The sequence below is a fragment of the Solea senegalensis genome, linkage group LG14, assembly GCF_019176455.1.
Source record: "Solea senegalensis isolate Sse05_10M linkage group LG14, IFAPA_SoseM_1, whole genome shotgun sequence".
NCBI classification, from domain to species: domain Eukaryota; kingdom Metazoa; phylum Chordata; class Actinopteri; order Pleuronectiformes; family Soleidae; genus Solea; species Solea senegalensis.
In genome coordinates this window covers 4,595,442-4,619,114 of record NC_058034.1, presented here as the reverse complement: position 1 = coordinate 4,619,114, position 23,673 = coordinate 4,595,442, and the positions used below count along the sequence as shown (strand labels likewise).

The following is a 23,673-nucleotide window of genomic DNA, read 5'->3' as shown; positions in this document are numbered from 1 at the left end:
ATTAATCTTTTATTTAAATGATCAGTATAACCTCTACAACATTAAGTCCTCTTGTTTCTGACAGCAGGCCGTGGTGCAGAGGCTCAGAGGTTAAGGGTGTTACTCTGAAAACAATGAGACATCCATTTGATCAACAGATGCAAAGCATTTAAGCTTGATGGTGCATAAGCCGTTTGCCAGATGGCTCAGCTGATTAGAGCATGTTTCCTTACAATGATGCATGATGATGCTTTTTGAAAATAATGTTCACCAGGTGCTGCTCCCTGAGCGCTGCAGAAGAAATAAAAAGTTGAACAAAATAAGGGTTTAGGAAAAGAGAGAGAGAGAGAGAAGCGGAAAGAGACCTGCCGTGAGTGCTCTATCTAACACCTGGAGCAAAAACCCCCCCACGCCCACGCTGTGCAGGGAGCAACCGCACTTGGTGGTCAGGTGCATATTTAGCACAATACTCTCTGCAGCTGAAAGCCATTGACCAACAAAAACCTGGTCTGAAGTCAATGGATGGAGATGCGCTTCAGTGCCTTCTCCTACTCTTCTTCCTCATCAGTTACATGCGGATTGAATGTCAATGTAACTCCTTGAGTTGATCAAACCCTTTCTCTTAATCCTGGTCCTGGCAACCCACTGTCCTGCATATTTCCCTGCTGTGACTCAAATGGTCAGCTCATCATCAAGCTCTGCAAAGACCTGATAACTGATAATTCATTTGAATCAGATGTGTCGGAGTATAGGGAAATATCTCAAACATGCAGGGCTGAGGGTTTAGGATTAAGAAACACTTCTCGAGCCCCGTCCTTTCTCCCGCATGTACCTACCTGTGTGTCTGTGCATACACAGAAGCATGTGTTTGCTATTGTCTTATCAACTCCTATTCTGACTTTGGGCAATTTCTTTTAAGTTCATTAAGCTTTTCTTGCTGCTTTCTTAGTGCTTTATCAGCTTTTAGTCTCCCCTGCTTTTCCCTCGCAACTACCCACCTCGCTCGCTGCCCAAACAGAACTGACCCACCGGGAAGTGCTCGTGCGTGAGGTTGCACAAGCAGATCACTCTGCTTCAGACAATCGTTTACTTCTCCAGTTTCCTGCACTCACCACTTAAATAGCAATGCACCAGGCACAGGTGGCTTTTAAAGGGAATGAAAAGTGAAACTCTGATTGGCTTTATTGATGTTATGCCCAAAACACACCTAGGAATATTTTGGACACTAAATAGAACCCCTTGCAGCCTTGCAGCTCAGTCTGCGGCAAGATGATGCACCATGTAATTAGCATAAATTAAGTTGGACACACCCAAATACACTTGAACCACATACTTACAGATCGTTTAAACAGGGCCCTGAGTGTCAAAGACGCTTTGTTTGGACGACATGTCTGTGGCTATACCTGCGGCTGCATTGTAAGGATATGCAAAAGTTACACATACTATATACTGCACATGCTTCACATCCAGAGACTCGCAGACAGATTGCGTTGTGTGTGTGTTTTTTCTTCCATCCTTGCTGGAGGCGTGCATGATTGCAACATTGATGTGCAACACTTCCATTGTGACAATCACCATGAAACTAATGAGCTGTTGGACATAGTAATCTTTCTCAGTATGTGCACCTGTCGTCCATGACGCATCCAACATGTCATAGAGACACATTATATTTAATGTCCAATTCTGCACCAAACAAATGCTGGAGGCAGATTTCCAGCAGTGTCACATCCAAACTATTTGAAATGAAAATGTAGTGCTATACTGTGTCGAGAGCCACATGAGCACCTGTGTGTCTTAATTGATGGTGTGACCTCCAGCTTATAGTCCATAGATGATGTCTGCGAGGGTTTTTTTTTTCCCTTCCCCAATAGTTTTATCTCCAAGGGTAAATATATCAACTATGAAACATGTCCAGTCGCACAAAGGGTCATTTTTCCTCAGTTATGCCTGCTTTCAGTTTAAATGAGGCCCATTGCATCAGAATCACAACAAATCCCAGGAGTGGAATAGAGCTGCTCTGTGAAGGCTTTTCTGCCCCTGGTGTGTGTAAGTGCAGCTACAGCAATCGCTTGGATCAAATCTGGTCAGTGTGAGCAAAAACACGAGCAGCAGAGCTTCATGCGCTGTCCATCTGCTCTATCCAGGGATCTGAAAGTCAGACACACTGGTTTGGTCGTTGTATGTACACTGGCCTCAGGTGTGAAGCAGACAGTATTAGAGACAGTCATGTGGAAAGATGCTGTTACTTGTACTAATGATTAATGGTTAAAGTTTCACTTTTGGTTTCACATTTATGTCCGTATTAAAATATCAAAAAAGATGTTTGACATTCTCTAAACATTTCTTTTAAGGATAATTGACTGTTTCATTTTAGTCATCTTTAATTACATCATCCACTTTACCTGTCTTTACCTGTCAAATCTCCCAGGAATATCACAGTGAGGAAGGAAATATTCTACTAGTTAGCCACGAGTGTTGTCTTTTTTTGTAATGAATTTAATACATTTATATTTAAATGTTGTTGTCAGTAAAACAGGATATCAGGAGGCAAATAATCCAGTGTCTGGTTTACGGTGGAGGTAAAATGATTTGGAGATTCACTGTTGGCTTTGAGACCGCGACTGCAGGGAAAACAAACATTGTCCTTGTTATTAGCGTCTTCCTTTTAGGTACTTTCAAAAAGACTAAGGTGAAATCTTCTTAAGTGCACGATGTTCAATCAGAGATACTGCTTTCATGTGTGTTATAGATTATAGCTCACGTCAGTTTAGTTGCAGCTTTTGTTCAAGCTCAGAGCTGAGGGCCCTGACAGCTTGCTGATTACTGTTCACGGTTCTTAGTGGATGTGATGACTGAAGTGCAGATTCTGAAGAGCATCATTGACTCCGGATAGTGATTTAAATATATATGTATTAGTTTTCCTCACTGGCTATGAAATGTCTGGGTAAATGTATTCATTTATTAAGTCAAACTTCAGCCTCAGATGATATAAACCAAAGCCAAAGAGAGCTGCCTCATCAACATACAACTGCATCGATGAAGCCAATGAATGTATTTTAAATCTAATAGATGAACTCAGACACTGATGTGATTTCATCTATGCAAAACAATGTTTTCATATTGCAGTAAATGTGTTAGTTTGACATCAAAACAACAGCCCTCAGAGTAGGACGCAAATTAAGAAAACAGACTTTCAAGGCTTCTAAGTGGAAGCACCTTATAGACCCTACAAGTGGTTGTGTGTGACATTATTGGTAAGAAAGAGTCTGTGTCTAACACAGAATGCAATTTGCATTAATTTGCATTTTGATGAGCGTTTAAATGTTTAGTAGATAAAAAATGTGAGTGTCACAAAGTAGGGGCACATTATTTCACAAACACATTAATTTTATGTCACATTTTATTTGCTCAAATGTTCAAGTATTTATCAGTAACCTAAGGGACGGTATTCAAAGTGATGTTGAATACCGTGAGTGTTTATTTTGGCACATAGAGTGCCTTTGAAAAAGCTTCACTTCCCATGCTCAGATTTATTATTCACCATTTCAGAATCAGACAGACATTTTTATCTGAGTCTTAATGCATGACATTTTAAATCAGTTAGATGAAAGCATCTGTTTTGACTGCTTATTACTTGCTCCAGCGAAAGGCGGTCCTTGTGCTGATAATGACTGCACTCACCAGTATGGGTATAGCATTTCTTGTATATTTGAATGCATAATTAGCATAATAAATATGTGAAGACTCCTCTCTGGAGGCAATCGTGGCACATAGCAAATCAACAGTTCTCCCACCTCACAGGAGCAGCCTGCAAGAATATCAGTGTAATTCACCTTGCATAACATCAATATATGTGACACACACATAGACATATTATTTAGTATTGCTACTTTTTTCTTTCACTAATAAGAGAGCAGAGGTGATAGTTAAGTGCTTGCTGCATAGAATATGTAATCTGTTGTCCTATAGCTTCCTATTCAGCCTCAGAGTGAGGAACAACATGTCATTATTACAGACCAATTCACACTCAGCGCACCCTGACGGCCACATGTATATCTGCACTTGTGTGTGTGTGTGTGTGTGTGTGTGCATTGTAAACAGGCTATGAATACAATTGTCCACAATGCAATGCCAGAACTACATGTCCACTGAAGTATAAAATGAAAATGTCTTGTTATTTTCTAGTTCAGGATAGTAGGAAATACTCACCCATTACTACTGAGGAGAGCATTTCCAGGATCTGCTCCACTTGGATGTTCGGCCATTGTGACAGTGAGGATAAATTTGATGACTAGGCTACATACATTTCTCCCTCATGTAATCATTGTTTTATTGGGCATGGTGTTGCTTATTGTCTTTCCCTCCCCCCTGTATCGTGACCTCACCCAGCTTCTGTCATATTTCCCAGCATTCACTTTGCTGTTTTATCACATGTATGACTTGTGTTGCTTTTTCCCCTGCTGTGACTCCTCCATCGCGATAACCGGGAGTGAGTCAGTGGAGCCAGTCTGTTACTTGTGCCATGCGTTCACCTCATGTCCAACCCGCTGACCTTTGAACGTATGTAATTGCATGAAAGGTGTCCACACAATATAGCACTCCTGCCACCTCTATAACTGCCGTACTTACACAGACGCACACTCCCACAGCCCTGCAAAGCCTTGGAAAATGAATTTGCCTGATGATGGAGAGGGTGCATTATCTGGTGGTACAGTAAAGTGTGTGTGGCCCGAGCAGACTGGCTGTCTCTCGTCCTCAGAATAGGAGCGGCAGTCTCTTGGGTCCTGGTAGGAGAATAGGCTGAAGCTGCAGTCTAATTCATCACAGCTCCACAGGAAACAAGCAATCGTGGGGAGGCTTCAAAAAAAAAAAAAAAACAGAGAGAAAAAAGGAAACCAGTGCAAAAGACACAACAGCTCTCACTGGACCTGGATAATTCCCCCGGTCACTGCGGCAGTAGACCTTACTGTCAGTCTCCTCATAACTTAAATGCTTGGAAACTTGGAAAAGTATGAGTGAGGAGAGGATGAAGGCAGTCCCATTTGGATATGTAGAAGATTTTAATACAAGTTTTCAGCATGTGATATACAGACGTATTTATTGTTGTATTAGCATAAATTTCAGCGCACATTATGTGTATACTGGATGTGATCGTTCACCCTATCTGGACCACCTCTCACAGGGGGGTTCTTTACTGAGGCACCAGATTGTGGGGATATGGCATGCTGGAGGGTTTCCGTGACAACCCAGGCTTTCTGTCCAATCAGAGCGAGGTTTTCCAGATTGAGAGGTGGTCCTCGGGGGAGCAGTACTTCAACGAGCTTGGATGCTTTGCCACGGAGCAGCCGTTTTAGAGAGACCATCACACAGTGAGACTCTGCTCAAAATGGGTACTTTGACGTTCACGGCATAATTGGAAACACTTTCTAAAGGAGTGTCCTTTTAAAATGCATTGAATGAGGGAGGACAGGGAGCATCCAATTTCAATTCCACTCATGAACCGTCGTGCATCTGCCTTTCAGGCGTGTGCCATACATGTTATGACCCCCCCATTCGTCAAACTGCCAACTGTTGTTATTTCGTCTCTTTTATGGTGTATAAAAGTAAAGAGCCATCTTTGTGGTTTTTTTCTACCTGTTCATTCAAGCAAATCTCCATCTGTAATCCCCTTCTATCTAGTCCAGATCTTTTTTTTCTTGCCCTCCCTCTCCGAAGTTGCATAGTGGTTTCATCATCTTGAGCAGTGGGAGCCAGCAGGGTATCGCACAAACACTACAGACAGGCTCATTTTTCACAGGTTGACTTCCCAGCTATCCTGCAGGATGTGTCACCACAAATGGCAGATATGTGACAGACTCGCATCAGACCCGTGTCCTTGCATTAGAGACGAAATGCAGTATAGCTTCAGGTCACGAGCTTTGTGTGCGTGTGTTTATCTGCTTGTGGGCGTGTGTGTGTGTGTGTGTGTGTGCATGTCTTTACTCTTGTTGCTCCATGGGGAAGCATATCTTTGTGTACACTAATAATCTGTATAGCCACACAGATGGAATTCTCCTGATCCAATAACAGTGAAATCTTCTTTTCCCAGCAGGCCTCAGTTCTCCACCAGCCAACATCACCACCTCCGCCGTGCCCAGCATTGTCACACCCATTGTCAACGGATTCACTGGCATCCCTCATCAGCCCAACGGACATCCTGCCGTGGAGACCGTGTACACCAATGGCCTGCCACCCTACTCCACCCAGAGCCCCACCGCCGCTGACACTCTCCAGCAAGCCTTCACTGGAGTACAGCAATACACAGGTGAGAGACAAGAAGGCTGTGTTTACTGCGGCCCCGTTCGTACCCGGTATTTACATCCATCGTCATTGATCCCATCGCAAGCAGGCAGCCTTAAATAGGGCTTTTATGCCGCTCCTGTGACCACTATGATCAGGCGTGATACCCCCGCCCATTATTCAAGTACACACTGATGTCACGGCTGTTTACGAGAAAGAAAGGACACAGAAAATGTGTGTGTGTGTGAGAGAGAGAGAGGAAAAAAGAGAAGGTAATCAAAGCTCTAATCATGTAATGCTGTAAGTTTTAACCACTCGAAAAAAAGAAATAACAAACTGCCACGGATTAGACATCAGCTGAGGAGGCGGTCTGTACTGCGCCCCGAGGACAGATTGTGCTCATGCATGCACAGAAATGTGATCACATGCCTTCTCAAGCCACCTCTAAATAGGGCTAGATATTGAACTTAAGTACTTTTGTGATATTGACCGAACTTCAGGCTGTGCATCGAACTTCCTCTCTTACTCCTAGTACCAAAAATATGTTGTCATTTGATACCAAATTTTGGTACCTAAGGAATCTCATTAGCATCAGTGATGCCAGTAAGCGTGCAGACACAAAGGAAGACTATGCTTAACACGTGTCTGTGTTGTGCTTCTGCGAGGTTGGCGCTTGTTTAATGAGTGATTGTGTGTTGACAAGTGCACAGAATGAAAATTAGTGAGAAAGTTGCTCCACATTTGACTGCAAGAAGACCTAAAAGTTTTTCCATAGTGTGCAATATAACTTTTTGTCAAAGATTTAATAAAATTGGTATAAAAAACACATTCCTGGAATTGGTATTGCATTCCAGATATCAATATCATATAACTTTTTTATATGGTATGGATTTTTTTGAATCAATATCAGTCCTGCTTGTGAATGTGTTCTCTGTGATTGGATCTGAGGACGCATTCAGGACAGATTCAGACCTGTGAGCCAATCACATTTTAATATCAGGTTCTTTATTACATTTCCACCTTAAATGCTAAATAAGCAGACACAATTACTGTATAAGTGTGAGGCAGTATGTGTTCAGATAATGTAGGACACCGCCTTAGAACATAACATCACAAAGACTTTGATTACATGTAATACGGGTGTGATCGACCTTAAGCATCCTTGACACCATTCCACTTTCTTTCTCTTTTTTTTTTACACCCCACTGCTCTTTTTATTCTTCCTCCCCCCGTTCTCTCTCCCTCTCTCTCTCCTCCCTCTCTACCTCGCTGCAGCGATCTACCCAGCCACCACACTGACTCCCATTGGCCAGACGCTGCCCCAACCACCCCAGGTCATCCAGCAACAGCAGCAGAGAGAAGGTGAGGGTGAGAGAACATTATTACTTTTACACTTTATACATCTCATCCTGTGTAATGGATATATAAAGAAGACGAGCACGAGAGGCCAATATTGCTTTTACACCAACCGCACCTCATCTTGTGCAACACATACATAAAGAGGGCATGTGTGTGAGAGAAGACTATTACCTCAACGCCTCACACATCTCATTCTCTCTAATAGATAAATAAAATGGTACGGCTGAGAGAACAGTAGTATCGAATGTAGCTCACATCTCATCCTTGGTAATAAAGCATGAGGACTAAATAATAACTGCAATACAACCGTAGTACATTATACTGTGTATACACAGGATACATATATAGATAGAAATTATTGTTCATCATCCACAACGATCCATGCTTTTGTCCACGCTTCAATAATCATATTCTTATTATCAGAACATGATGTGAGCTATATATGAATTATACATGAATATATGGTTTGCAACATGACTGAAGGTCTTACTTAAAGCAGTCAACAGTTTAAATGCTGTACATCTTATACATACATAGAAGAAGACAGGTAAACCTGAGGGGATGGGACAAAAACATACGTACGTATGACCTTTATTTATATTTGGGAAATCATTGAGGTGTGGTCGTCATTTACAGTCATGTTAAGTAAAAGACAGAGAGACATAGGAGAAATAAAAGCATGAGAAACATAGGCAAACAAAGACATTAAAACATGTTAAATGAAATGTATTAATTAGAAACATTTGAATCAAAGCAGTTAGCTCGAGCGGATGTAAAATATGACATTAGAACGTAAAAAGTCAAAATGTAATGTATAAGTATGTATAACATGGTAATTATATATATGTAGTCTCATAGTTTACTCTTACACTAAGAGCCGTTCTTTAAGATCATGATCAGATAAATATTCACATTTATTTAGAGAAGCTGGCTAAATATCAAGAATGTAAAATGGAGAATATAAATGTAGAGTCAGTGTCCATGCAGTATCAGTAAATCAGTGCAGAAACTTTTCCATTTATTCTTGTGTGTTTAGAAACAGAAATATTTTATTACTGATAATGTCACAGACATCTCGGAAATCTATTTTCGCTATCTTAATTTAATCAACGAGAGAGGCTGCACAGATGAAAATACCAAACACCAGCTTCACAGATGTTTGCACCCCTCCTCCCCTCCCCTCCCCTCCCTCTCTGTCACTTTCTGTCTGTATCCAGGTCCAGAGGGCTGTAACCTGTTCATCTACCACCTGCCACAGGAGTTTGGAGACAATGAACTCATGCAGATGTTTTTGCCCTTTGGCACCGTCATCTCCTCTAAGGTCTTCATGGACCGGGCGACCAACCAGAGCAAGTGTTTCGGTGTGTTCTCCTCTGCCTTTAACAACTGACTTCTTTACGTTTATTTTACTCACTCCTTCTTATAGTAACAGCTCGGAAATGTTGAAGATATACTTTAAAACGGGTCTTATAGACATGTATGTAGGCTACTTTTTACAGATTTGGGTACACAGTAATGTGCATGTATGTGTGTGTGTGTGTGTGTGTGTGTGTGTGTGTACACTCACTCATCTTCTTCCGCTTTATCCTCCACATGAGGGTCACAGGGGTCGCTGGTGCCAATCCCAGCTGACGTTGTGAGAAAGGCGTGTGTATATGCATATATATATATATATATATATACAGTATATATATATGTATGTGTGTGAGTGTGTCTGTGTGTGCCCTGATAGACTGACCCGAATTAGCATCTTGATGACAGTTGTGCTTTGGTATTAGCACCGTTGGAAGAAAAAAAAAATGTGCTGAGTACATCGTCGCCAAACTCGCCGTGATGCAGTCAATCACAGAGCGTGTCCTTGTTTCAGTTTGGCAGCCGTGTGACCTGGAAACCTTGAGTTGCTGCATCAGCATCAACATTACCGTTCCGTAACCCCAATATCTGTCAATACCCTCACTGCTGGGGCTGATTTACACACCGCCACACCCCCCTGTCCCATTTAGCTCTGTCAGTCAGCACACACACACACAAACATACATACCGAGAAGCTCCAGGGCTTATAAAAACTTTGAGGAGGCGGGCCAGGGATGTCCGGGGGAAAGGAAGGCAAAAGACAATTATGGATCAGCATTTGTTTTCACTTCAGGGAAATGTAGAATCCTGGGAAAAATTGATCGCAGGTCCTGACTCCCTGGGGCGACTTAATAACATATAAATTCATGAAAGAAGAGCTATTTGCAGTATTGACGTATACACTATGCATTTACAACATAATGTTAGGCCTGGGGAAGGAGGCAGAACACTGGTGTAATTAATCTAGAGAAGAGAACGGGGGGATAAACTTAGATTGATGGTGTGTAACAGAGTAGGAAACACAGAGGAAGAGAGAAAGCACACTTCTAACCTGTGATAGAACTGAGCTCTGGGCTTAGAACTTTAAGCCCGCTTTACCTCTTCATCTCATTTCCACTCCTCAGCTCCAGTGTGTTAACGCGACGGTGGGTCAGGAGGTCGCCTCTTTTTCTTTGCTGCTAAACTTTCTCTCGACTTCCTCCAAACTGCCCTTGCCTTCACCCTAATGGGCCGAGTTGAATCCAAGCAGGCCGGCAGACGTCTCCCCCAGGTGGCTGTGTGTGGTCATGTTTTCTTGTTTTTTTTTTTCATGGGGCATCGACTATTCCTAATGACACCACAGACACGGGGGAGTGCATCGAGTGGAGACACACTCCACTGTAGTTTCTGGTCACTGGATTGTCAAGGCTTTATTTTTACACACGAGGGAAACAGAACAGTCCGGCATCAGTGTGAGGAGGTGACAAACTGTGTGTGTCTGCGACTTGGAAACTGTTTGTGTTCCTGCTTTGTTTGAGGCATTTTGTCCATTTACATTATCCGCCTTCATTTATTTTGCAGTATTTTTGGGCTTTCTGTGGATTTCAAAAAGCTTCACAGACAGGGACATTATTAAATTTAATAGGATGCCCTAGTTACTCTCCTGCTTATTATGAACAGGAACTCCATGATGTTATTCAGATCTGTATTTGTTCTTTGAAGCAGAGAATTGGTGAAATTTGATCATACAAAAATCCTGAAGTGTTAAACATTACATACAGTTGTCTTTGAACGCCCTTTAAAAGCACAAAAATAAATAAAAAATATTATTATTTATTATTAAAACGTGCTGCCATAGCTGTCACTGACATATTTTTACTTCCCTTATTGTATTTATTCATTAAAATACTGCGTATGTTAAGAGAGGTGGTGGTTTGTTAGACTGTGCTTTATTCAGCACTGTCACCACTGTCATGTGGATGTGTTGCCTCTCTGTGCAATCACAGAACACTGTTACATTACATATTTCCCAGACAAAAACTGTCAACTAGGAGACGATGTTTGGACAGCGATGTCTTTAGACAGTAACCTCCGTGCACTTAGGTTGTATTTAAAGTCTGTTATTTCACTTAATGAGAGGTTGTGCGGCAACATTTGACATGTGGAGGTTCAATTTTAGCGCACCTGGTTTACACGGTGGACCAAGCTGAACTGAAACAGACGGACACTTTCACAGTGTTCCGTCCCACGACACGGAGGAGTTTACTAGCCTGTCTCAACAGCACCATCTACTTTCATTCAGGGGTTCGACAGCCCGTGATGATAAAGCATATATTTGTCCCTGTCAGCCATTTGAGTCATTGTGCAATAAATATCATGTGCAAATATTAATTTATCACCTTAACATCCATTTGGACTTCTATAATTACCTACCTCTCATTAAAGTTAATGAATATGCATTTCCCCACCCCCACCCTCCACAGGCTTCGTGAGCTTCGACAACCCTGCTAGTGCACAGGCAGCTATTCAAGCCATGAATGGCTTTCAGATTGGGATGAAGAGGTTGAAAGTGCAGCTAAAGAGACCGAAGGATGCCAGCCGCCCTTACTGACACAGCCTACCTTCAGTATTCATTGAAGCAGCACAGGTGAGCACATGACGCCTGGTTCAGGATTTAGATCCTTCATTTAGTTTCTGCAGAGGCTTAAGATTGAACTCATGTTTGAAAGATCGGTTCATCAGTGTTTTGTGAGCTGTGTTTTTTTATGTTTTCACTGTAAATTGGCCATAGGTGTAAGAGTGGATGGTTGTTTGTGTCTATGTGGCCCCTGGACTGGTGACCTGTCCAAGGTTCACCCTATGTCAGCTGGGATTGGCACAAGAAAGACTCATGTGGAGGATAAAGCAGTAGAAGATGGATGTTCTCTCCTGTGCGACTGCTGGTTTATTGTGTTTGTTTGTCTGTCTGTGAGCAGGATTGCACAGAAAGTACTGAATCAGTTTGCATCAAACTCAGATGATTATCTCGGGGAAGAACATTTGGTGTGGTTACAGTTTAACAGACGGCTCCAAGATGTTTGGTTTGCGTCACTTTCCTATCCGATTGTGTGACATAATATTTATTTTTAACATTTTCATCAGTTTCTCAGGAAATAATGTCTGAGTCCTGATGTAAAAACAACGACAGTAAGAAAATAAATAAATAAATAAAGAAAGAAAACAGGCAGATTCAGGATTTTTTTTCCCAGTAATGTCTGGAGTCTGATGTAAGAGAGAAAAAACTGTCACTTTCCTGTCTAATTGTGTGACGTTATATCTATTAACATTTTCATAAATCTCTCAGGATCCTGATGTTGGAAAAAAACAGAACCTTATCTAATGAACAGATACTGTCAATACTAGTGAATGTAAAGCTAAAACCTTCTTTACATGACATATAAAGAGACTATATACATGTTAATATTATATGCAGCACAGTAGGTACATATTAACGATGGCAGAATGTGTCATCGCCATGATTGACAAAGACTGATTGGTTTTCCAGTGTGGGTTAGCTCTCTCCAGACCATTACACTGATATAATAGAGCCACGCTGAACTGCCCAAAGTTTAAAGAAATGGATCTGCGAAATGACAGTTTAATGAGCAGTGAGATCTGAAATTGCCTTTTTCTTCTTTTGCAGGTTTTAGAGGACACGTGAAGATGTCTCTGAGGAGTTAAACTTTTTTTTCTTTGAAAGCAACATATGTTTTAAAAAAAAAAAAATCAACACATAAGGAATTTTTGAAGACATATCAGCATTTACTTATGAAGATATAGATTACGTAAGAAGAAGAAGATGCGAAGGAGGAGGAGGAGGAGGAGACGCTTCACCCAGGGACTCAACAGTAACAGATGGCACAGTGCAAGGAAGACAAAAAGAAAAAAAACAAATGAAAAAGATGTAATGAGACTGAACAACAGAACTTTTTTTCTTGTTGAGACTTGAATTGTTAATTAAGCAACAAACTAACAAACAAAAAAGCAGCAACAACAAATAGATTTCTATATACATATTATATACACATATATATAAGGAAAGAGGCGCTTGTGGCTTTTACTGTACTGGACAAATGAGGGTTAAAACTTGAAGATCAAGAAAAACAGTGGAAAGAAGAAGCTATTCTGCACATCCACTGACAGACTTTATTTCTCTGTCCCTCTTTCTCTTATTCTCTCATCGTCTCTCTCAGCAAAAGCAGAACTATGACTCTTGGAGGTCGCCGAGGTTTCCATTAGCAACAGTAGAACTGCAAATCTTTCACCCCTAAGGGACCAAAGGACCAAACATTTTTATTGTTCTGAACAGTAATATATAGTATTAATGATACTAATACTACAAACTACTACTAATAATATTAAAAACTTAACTTAAGAAGAAATATAGCTTCAGGTTGAAAAAAAAAAAAAAGACGAAATGGGGAATCGGTTTCTTTTTCCTTTTACATTTAAAGCTACTGGGTTTGAGAATATTAAATCAAAATATTAAAAAAAAAAAAACATAAAAAATAAAGCTATACTATTTTAGTGGCGTAGAATATGTGGGTTAGAGATTGTTGCGGCATGTTCAGATATGTTCCTTTTGCCACTCATTGCTCCATCTGCATCACAGTATTTCATCTCGGAGGTTTGATCTGTCGGACGTGCCAAATGTGACGCAATACAGCATCTCCGTGTAAACGTCACAGCGTGCTATGCTGTCTCCTCTGCTCCCCTCTGCACGCTGCAATCCCATAATTGAAACAAGAGTCATTCCGTGTCATGATTAAAATCTTGATATCACAGATAATGTGACCATAAACCACTGTGGTAAAAGTGCCACCCGGCTGAGCTGGATACGCAGCAGTAAAACAGCACAGCATCTGTAACTGCTTAATAAAATATACAAATGAGTCTGACAGCAAGTTGTTAAAATTTCCATCGGCGTGTCACAGTGGTCGCTGCCAGGTCGTGCCCTCTCCTGCTGCCAAGCTTCTCCAGCTGCTCTCAGCAGGCTCCCCTCCTCTTTCTCCTCCTCCTCCTCCTCCTCCTCTCCCTCCCCTCATCCCCAAGTGCCAACATATCTCCCTTAATAGGGACCATCAGTTCACGGGGCCTCAGAGCTAACCCACAGCATAATTAGGATAATGATAATATTGATCAGATGGGGTGCAGCACCGCAGGGCAAGAGATGCACAATCAATGACACATTGGCATTTTGAATGAATTGACTGAGTGACAGAGTTCATTCTTCTCTCAGAGTCTTTTCTCTCGCTCTCTCTCATTCTCACTCGCTCCTATACCCTCGGCGGGGGCATTCATTTGCACCCCCGTGTGACAGGGTGAAGGCGCTTAAAGCTGCAGTGTGTAACTTTGAAATATTAACGAGTGTCGCGTAGACTCGAACCAGTCGCAAGAGGAGTTCACACAATGCTGATTAAGCCTATGAGCTCCACATCACTCTATATTTATCGGTGCCACGGCGGCTAGATCTCGCGTTGCCTGGCAACGTTCCCGCGCTGCACACAGGAAATGGTTTGTTTTGGACGTGAAGCGAGAAGGAGGCAACGGCGACATTACAAAAGTGAATTCTGCTGGTTGTTTGGCAGTTTGATGCGCTGCAGGTGTATACACACAAATGCTCCCTCAGTCAGGTCTGATAGTATTGCTTGACAGAGGCGTTTAAGGTTTCGCACTGCAGCTTTAAATCTATATCATTATCCCAATTAAAGTGAAATGTGGAGAGTTTAACCAGGCTGAGAACAGAATCTGTCTGCATTGTTTACAGTAGATTGTACAAGTTCTTCCGCGAAGAGCAGCTGTTTTTTTTCTCTCTCTCTCCTAAAGGTTGTAATAGCACAGTAAGAGCTTGTACATGGTGAGGAACAGCCTGGCATTACCCGCCTTAGGAGGTCAAATTAAGAGCAAAATGATCCATCAATTAGACAGCTGCAGGGCTGTAAGTGTAGCCGCTACAGCTGCTGCTGCTTCAACAAGACGACAGCTTACCATTAGCGCCGATCACACGTGGCTCCTATACAGCGCGGTCACGACCCATCGCACCGTATCAGACATGATTAATTAACTAAACCTGTGTCACATTGAAGCGACGCTGTCACCAGGAGACACAAGACGTCCGAGATGAAATCTGGTTTTCTTTTTTTGTGTTTTCTATCAGGTTGTTGAATTGCCCGATTGGCCGTTTTCATTTCAATCCACACTTGAGTTCACGTTCACTCTTTTCTTTTGAAAAGATGTTTTCCATCCACATTGTTCGTCATGCAGTCCGTTTGCTCTGTGAAGCAGCTTGTCCCTCAGGACTCATCATCGCCCCCCAAACTTGAGTTGCATCAGTGCTTCAGTCGTCTAATCACAGCGCTCGCTTCGTGTCCCCCGTCCACACAAAGTTGAGTTTCCAGGACACGTGGCTGCAGATGTGATCACACAATGACTGTGCATGTCCCGATGATGTGTCCCCTCATTTATTTCCAGCGTGACACGGACATGGGTATAAATACAGAGGGTAGGTTTCACCCACGTATATTGAAATGTTGTGAGAAGAAAGTTCGTGGAAATGCCTTTTCTCATTATGAATTGCCAAATTATGCAAAGCATATCCACTGATTATCAGACCTTATATGTGTGCCAGATTCCTTGAAACTCTAAGATAACTTACTCATGGGTTCATTTTCAGGAAACGTCCTTTAGCTGAATGAAATATTTGAGTTTGGGTTGTATTACAAAGGTGTAGGGAGGGGGCTCATTTGAGGTATAATAATAATAATAATAATAATGATAGTTTCTTGAGTGAAAAGGGGAGATTTGTCAGTGAGTTACATTCACTCTCTGCTGCTTTAGAAAACTGTGATACATTCACTTACAAACCCACCTCAAATATTTCTTATGGGATTTCTAGTGGAGATTTTTTTTTTTTTTTTAATTATTAACAGCAAATTAAATTTGGCCTTCACAAGCTTGGTTAATGCAAATTAAAGATGTCAGCCGTGGTCGAAATCTAATGAGTTTGAAAAGATGTCGAATTAATTTCAATCTGCCAAGAAAAAAAAAAAAAAATAGCAAAGTCCCGTGGACGGAAACAGTTTCCGACCTGATTGAGTTTGCAGCTGAGTGTGTTTCAAGGAGCAGCTCGTACATAACACACTGTACATACTGTATCTGCTGCAGGACGACAACAAAGTAATGAAATGATTGAATTAGAGTTAGATTCTTTTTGTATTCCAACAACAACTAAAGAACAAGGAAGGAATTCATCAAGACATTGTTTTCACTTTTGCTTCCATTTTTATTTCTTTATTTAATTGTCGTCATCCTACCACGGTGCCCTTTCAGTCTCTGAGCATGCTCAATGGGGGGTTAAAGATTATGACTATGGTACTACTTGTATTAACGATATGGTTCTGTATATGGTTTGAATGCTAAGGACGGTAGCTTATTATAAATATGAAATCTGTATATTATGGAAAATCAGCACAGGACCTTTCTTTGGGTTAATATGGGGAAGATTTTGAAATGGAGGGGTGGGCGGGGGGTGGGGGTTTTGTGGGGGGGGCGGTCGCATTATAAAGATGTTAATGTTCTGGTTTCTCAGCACAAACAAACGAACAAACAACACATAAACAGCAGTAATGAGTCTGTGGAGTGGACTTCACTGACACACAGGGCGCCAAAAGAGAAATCTCAGTACTATTCTTTGAACTTGGCAGAGAAAATGCTGTTTACAGGTTGTATTGTTTCCCTTTCTCTATATTTATTTATTTATTTATTTATTTATTTATTTTTAAAGGAGAGCTCCACCTGTTTTTTTGTGGCGGCGTCAGTACAGCATGGATTCACTGACAGGGAAAAGCAGTATCTTTATAAAAAAAAAATATGAAGAAAAAAAAAGTCAAAAATATTATTTTGAAAAAAATAACTATGTGTTCTGTATTAGCCTGAGAAACCAAACCCCTCCCCCACCCATGTTAAAATTTCTTAATACTTGCTGCTTAGATTACTTAATATTAATCATTAATGATTTCATAATTTTATATTTAATTATCAGCTCAAGTGTGTAACTTGATGTTTATTTATTTATTTATTTATTTATTTATATTCTTATTTTATTTATTTGTTCATTCATTTTACTTTTTCTGTTATGGTTATGGTAAGATAAAGATATGTATCAAAAATGAAATGCTTATTGGGGCTTTTCTCTCTTTCTCTCCTTTTTTCCAATTTTACAATAAAAAAATCAAACTGGATGGTTTTTTTTTTGTTTGTTTGTTTGTTTGTTTGTTTCTACTGATGCCAAACAAGATGTTGAACCACAGGCCAAAGAGATGTTGGAGGTGAAACGTCAGCCATGAGGGGGCGACACCACTGTTTTTTTTTTTTTTTTTTTTTTTATGTAAATCTCTTAGAAAATTGCCCTCATTCTCCCTTGATTTATAACATCAGTAAACATTTTCCTGGTCTCAATCACTAGTTTCAGGTCTTATTCAGTACAGCATGATGTCCATTTTTGTAAATGATGGTCTCGTTTAGAACACAAATGACAATAAACTATAGGGCATGCTTCAGGGTATGGCTATGATGTCATTAACAGCTAATATGACATAATGGTGATCTGCCTGTCCAGCTGCACCTTCCCATCTAAATATGATCTATTCTGGATTAATAAAAAAAGGGGGACAGGAATCTGATGTCACGGTTGGTTTCCGTTTGCCTTTTAAAGAACGATTGGGTACATGTTCGTTCCGAATGTGGTCCAATTTTTTTTACGCAAGTCTCCTTTAAAATGATATTCAACCTCTGGATGCATCATTTAGTGGAAAATGTAATGATTCCATCCAATAAAAGAAGGATAGTGTTTCTAATCTGTCACTGTGAGGATGTAGGGATTCACCGTGTGAGCAGGTCACATGACAGTCGAAAAAAGAACACCCACATTGTTCTAAATCAGGCAGCACAACAGCCAGTCATAGAGCCAGTGTTTCATTTGTCTGTGTGCTACTGTACAAACATTTCTTTTTTAAGGTGATAATAAATGAATGAAAACTTCATTTAATCTATTCAGTTTCTGCTGATTTACACACCAAAATTAAGATGGTGCTGCCTCACCACAGGAAGCTTCTTGGTTGGAATCCTGGTTTGGCCTGTGTGTGTGTGTGGAGTTTGTGTGTCCTTGTTGTGTTTGTGTGGGTTTTCACTGGGCGTCCCAGCTTCCTCCCACAAACAGATTGGGGTTAGGATGAATGTGAGGCTCCAAATTGCCCTTGTCAGTGTGGATTATTGTTTGTCTCTTTATGTTGTCCTTGTGACCAGGCCAGGGTGGATCCTATATCTCTCCCAGTGTCAGCCGAGATTGGCTGTAGCCCACCACTCTTTAAAGAGAAGCAATATGAACGGTGTGCAGATGGAAACATTGTGGAACGGAAAAACAACCAACGTCGCTGAGTTTTGAGTCGCTGAGACACAAAGACGATACATAGAAAAGACCTTGCACACTCTAAAGTAATGACCTATTGACCTTCAGGCCTTCAAACAATTATAACTTTGGTACTGACTCATAATGTAGGTCAGTGCTACTTGACACATGTGCTGTCAATCACAACAATCAACCTCCAGCAGGTGGGAGGCAACAAACAATCAGTGGATACTTTTTAACATGTATATAAACAGAATATCCCCGGTGATATTCTCTTTCTATATTCTTTTTTCTCGTGGAAGTTGATTGTGATTGACAGCACATGTGTCGAGGAGGAGTGACCTACGTTATAAATCAGCACCGCTGCCACAGTGACTCGGGACGGACAGAAAGGTAAGACCAAGACAAACGCCGTCATATATCAGACATCCTGAATCAGCAGGTGTCACAGAAAAGACAGCGTGACAATGTCCTTGTGACAAGCAGAGCGCTGTAATGTAAGGAAGGCATCACATATCACTGGAGTTTACAGAGCTGTTTAATTGCCTCAGCGCCCGAGGCTGAGTATGATGCTCTTGACTTGCTTCTGCACCTTGTAATTATCATCTTCGTACATCAAAACACTCTCTTTGGCCACAGAAGCAGCACAACACGAGAGAGAGAGAGCGAGAAAAGAAAGACGAACGTGTGGGACAAGAAAGGTAGTGCCACTTGCTCATAAAATAAATTGTCCCAATTACAATAAAGTGTGGCTCTTGGTCAGTGTGCGCCGCACGCAGTTCATCTTTATTACAATCAGTTAATGAAAATCAATCCCCCTCCTGATAAACTCTTATCTCCACAGCCTTTGCGCGCCCCTCGTGCAGGGAGATAATAAATTAGGGTAATATTGCCTTTGATGAGGGAGTGAATTGCAAATTATTGTAACTTTCCAAGATTTATGATGCAGATGCTTAATTTCCGAGCTGGGTTCTTCGGGGCGTCGTGGTGCTGGGGCCCATTTGTTAAAAGTTTGGTGACATGGTCTCGTTAATAAAAATACACAGTGAGACAGCCAGGTGTTCACAGCTGTTCTTTACTGTTACAGTAGCAGAGGAAACGCTGCTGAGACGGCAGGAACTCCCAGCTCGCAGGGTTCATCCTCAGATGTGGTGTCTTATGTATAAAATACATACTGTATGAAAGGAGAGGAAACCCAGAGGATGAGAGGTGTTTACCATCAAAGGCCTGCTCATCACACTGTGTCACTCTCCCTACAAAAGTCCTATCATAGCGGCCAGGAGCGTATGATTTGATATGTAGGTCAGTGCCCATTCTGCAGCGAGCCAGTGGGTGAGATGCTGTCACTCTGATTACTGAGTTGATGCAGAGAGATTGAGTTGGTCAGGTATGAGAGAGTGTGTGGTGTGAGAGAGCTGTGACTATATAGAGTCGTCCAACAATCACACACACACACACACACACACACAGAGAAAATCCTCGAGATGAGGAGTAACTTCTCGCTCTTTGTTCTTCAGCAGTGACCCGTGTAACAGGGTGTAATGTGTGTATATGCTGCATGTCTTCTGCTCGGCGCAACAATCAGACCCTGAATGCATCATTAAGCAGCTTGCGTCAGCGAGAGAGGGCGCGGGGGTCTCAGGAGTCGCCAGGAAGTGCGGGGAACGACGCAAGGTGGTCGTTTAGGAAAGCTACGTGTGAAATTGTAGGCAGGAAAGGATGCGTTTACATCCTGCGCTTCATTTAGCATCAATAAATTGAGTAAACTGCTAAAAAAGCAACTTGTTTTCCTTGTAATAATCTCTTTTTAAATATCAGAATCAGACTTTTACATCATCTCATCAAGGCCCCGTCATTTAAATCTTGGGTAACATCCAGCATTAAAACAGCCATCAGTCCATCCATTATCAATCAGGGAGAGGACTGACATACCGCTATCTATTTATCTTGCCAAGTGCTCTATTAATATCAAATTAATTTCTCCTTTGAAAGTATCAATCACTCAAGCATTTTTTTTCCTCAACTCATTAGCTTGGTAATTGTCCTTGTTTACATGGGAAAGTCAAGACAGGATGTCTCAAAGAGGCTGGAACAGTAATTTCCTGCAAAGTGTTGAAGATTTTGCATATTCCTTAATCTGAGTGTCGACATTTTAAAAAAGTTTGACCAAAGTTACAATAAATCTCACTCGCTCTGGAGATCTTACATGTAATAAAGTAATAATAGAACACTGGCACCATATGGACTGTATATAAACAGTGTTGTGGACACAGGCTTTCAGTTTGCTGGTTGAGACCAACTAGGAAGTAAGAATATATTGAATAGCCACCAGGGGGCGACTCCTCTAGTTGCAATAAGCAAACACAGTTTCAATGGAGGTCTATGGCAAAATAAACCTACTTCTCACATGATTTATAACACCAGTAAACGTTTTCCTGAGGACTTTATTGTCTCAGATCTTCTTTAATAGAACATGATGTCAATTATGTAAATGATGTTGCCATTTAGAGGAAAACAGACGAGGTGACACCAGGGTGTTTGACAGCTGCTTTTGTCCAACATGTTTGTGAATCTGGTGCAGGACACAGAAACCTGCAGTGTGTGTGTGTGTGTGTGTGTGTGTGTGTGCGCGCGTCCTGATTTTGAAAACATAATAGACATTTTGACATGTGCACGAACGACTCAGACTTGGATCAGAACATGTGCAGTTCCAGCACGGTTCTACTCGGCACGGCTCACCGAGTAGAGTCGTTTGGTATCGTTTTCCATTACTCTGGTACATCCTCAGTGTGGGCGGAGTCAACGTAGCACGGCTTCATGAAACTGCTGACTGTGTGACACACACACACACACACACAAACTAGTGACAGTTGTTTTCAATGTACTGAATTGTTGACAGATTCGTTCAGTACTTCCTCCATGACACAGTCACTGAACTGAAATGCAGTGGACGCGGTCGTGATTCGGCTCACGATCGCCGGCTTTCAGCAGTGCTGTGGCTAAATACACCACACCTCTGTTGAGTTTTGAGATTTTAGACATTTTCCTTGCTAAATGTTGCTAGATTAACGTACGTTTGGGGTATTTTTAATTGATCTACAGTTAGGCTTTCGTTCTTGTGTCATGACTCTTCCAGTAACGACACTCTGACCAATCAGTGACTGAAAAAGTACCAGGTACTAACTGTGAAACAACCGTGCCAGAACTATGTAGTGGAAAAGTGCCATGATTATCTGACAACCCCCAGCACGAAAGCAGTGTCTCTCAATCCTGGTCCTCGAGACCCACTGCCATGTTTTAGATGTTTCCCTGCTCCAACACACCTGATTCAAATAGTCAGCTCGACCACAAGCTCTGCAGAAGCCTGGTAACGACCATTCATTTGAATCAGGTGTGTTGGAGCAGGGGGAAACATCTCAAACATGCAGGACAGTGGTCGTCGAGGACAAAGGAACGCCCTGGATCACACAGTCTATGTCGAGGTGAGTGTGGTCGGCAGATGGAGATGGAGATGGAGGTGGAGGTGGAGGTGTGGAGATACGGCTCATGAAGGCAGTTGCAGGTGAGCTGATTGCCCCAGCTGGTGCTTGTATGTAATCACTGCCTCCCTTTAAAAGCAGAAGTGTGCTGGACCTTGCGAGAGACTGATGGCTGCACATGCAAGAGAGAGATGTTTTGAAGCACTTTAGGCAGAAAGTGTGTGGAACACATGAGTCATGGAGGCCAGAACAAAACCCTTGAGTGTTTGAGTTTGTTGTGTTTATGTGTGTGTGTGTGTGTGTGCGTATGCAGTGGTGTATTAATGTTCCTTCAGTTGTGTTCAGTGAGCTCATAGAGGCAACAAGACCTGCTACAGCACAGTTTACTGACTACACAGTAGAATAAACTCAAACTAGAGATGTTTGTACTTAATATGAGTGTGTCAGGCTCTAAGTGGAGCACTGGAGTCCATCTTTCATCTTAATTCAGACTCAGACTTGCTGGCTCAGATGAGTCAACTCTGCCTCTCACTTGGTGATTCAAACACTGGCTGAAACTAGTGTGTGTGTGTGTGACAGTGTTGTCTTGCATCTGTACTTCAGTGGGTCACATGAATCAAGATGAGGCCTGAAGCTTTGTGGCTTTGTTTTACAGCACAACACAAACACTGTGTGCTTTTACTGTAAAGCTAAAGATACTATGTATTAGCACCAAACATACAGCAAATGTCCCCTTTGACAACTGCATCGATGTGTATCTTTGATTTACTGGTTGTTGGTTACTAGTTCAGTGGTTCTGCAGCGAGCAGATCAAGCGATAAACTAATCAACAGAAAACTCAATCATTTTTCAATCGAAAACGTCAACTTTACCTCATTAAAGCCTCCGCAATTTAATAAACTGAATATCTTAAGGTTTTCAACCCCTCGTCTAAACATAGTGACGGACATGTTCAGTATATTTCAGCATTTAATTGACTAAGTCAATGAAGTAATCACAGCATTCATCTGTGATATAAATACTTCTAATTTACTTTCTCTTTCTCGATTAAGCTAAAACACTGGAATCAACTTGCCGTGTATTTAACAATAGATTTTTAAATGTGTAAATGTTGCAGAGTGAAAAAAACATTCCACTCTTTACCTTTGACACGTAATGGACAGAGTAGGAAGAAGTACCGATACGTCTCTCCATCCCTTCTCTACTCTGTCCAGTCCTTTTGACTCATTTGTCTCCAAACCTCAGAGCTCACTCAGAGTTTCTCTTTGAACAAGTGGAACATGGAGAGAGGAAGTGCGACAGCACTACACCCACTCGCATCACAGTGTTCCTCCTTATTGTCGTCATAAGCAGCTTTCTTCATTGCATTTTTAATAACAATAAACCCTGATCACATCCGTCTCTTTGTCCACTGCATGAGCGCCGTGTGCCTGTTGTTGACTCTAACCTGGTGTTAACCGCAGACTAAATCCTATTTGGAGCCATGCAGTGTTCTGACAGACAAAAGCAAAGCCAGCAGCCAGCTCAGCACTCAGAGGCAACATTTACACAGGGGACTGAGAACATACTGAGGATCCCTACAGCTACACAGCCAGCCTGTCAAAACTGTCTGCATGCTATTGAGATGTCACAGCTTACAGACTGAGGACCCCACCAGGACACAAGCAGTATTACAGCCACAGCGCGAGGAAACGTCTTCACTCGGTCACTTTGGATTGTGTGAGACAGAACAACGACTTATGATAATGTAAAATAATGATGTTGATATTTACACATGTAGCTAATATACAGTAATATTTC

General features: G+C 41.6%; 1 protein-coding gene across 9 annotated transcripts in view; it reads left to right on the top strand.

Annotated features, from left to right (window-relative positions):
- The window catches only part of celf5a (cugbp, Elav-like family member 5a), a 173,980-nt gene extending 160,759 nt beyond the window's left edge, over window positions 1-13,221 (top strand). For 3 of the 9 annotated variants that reach the window (XM_044044282.1, XM_044044281.1, XM_044044278.1), the window contains exons 8-12: window positions 6,071-6,283; window positions 7,534-7,626; window positions 8,835-8,978; window positions 11,433-11,596; window positions 12,632-13,221. In XM_044044282.1, the coding sequence (XP_043900217.1) occupies window positions 6,071-6,283; window positions 7,534-7,626; window positions 8,835-8,978; window positions 11,433-11,560 (578 nt within the window). In that variant the 3' untranslated portion in view covers window positions 11,561-11,596; window positions 12,632-13,221. Of the gene's footprint in view, window positions 1-4,164; window positions 4,252-6,067; window positions 6,284-7,533; window positions 7,627-8,834; window positions 8,979-11,432; window positions 11,597-12,631 lie in introns of all 9 variants that reach the window. The other 6 variants (XM_044044284.1, XM_044044283.1, XM_044044280.1 and 3 more) reach the window with 4 other exon arrangements.
- Window positions 13,222-23,673: the final 10,452 nt, after the last annotated feature.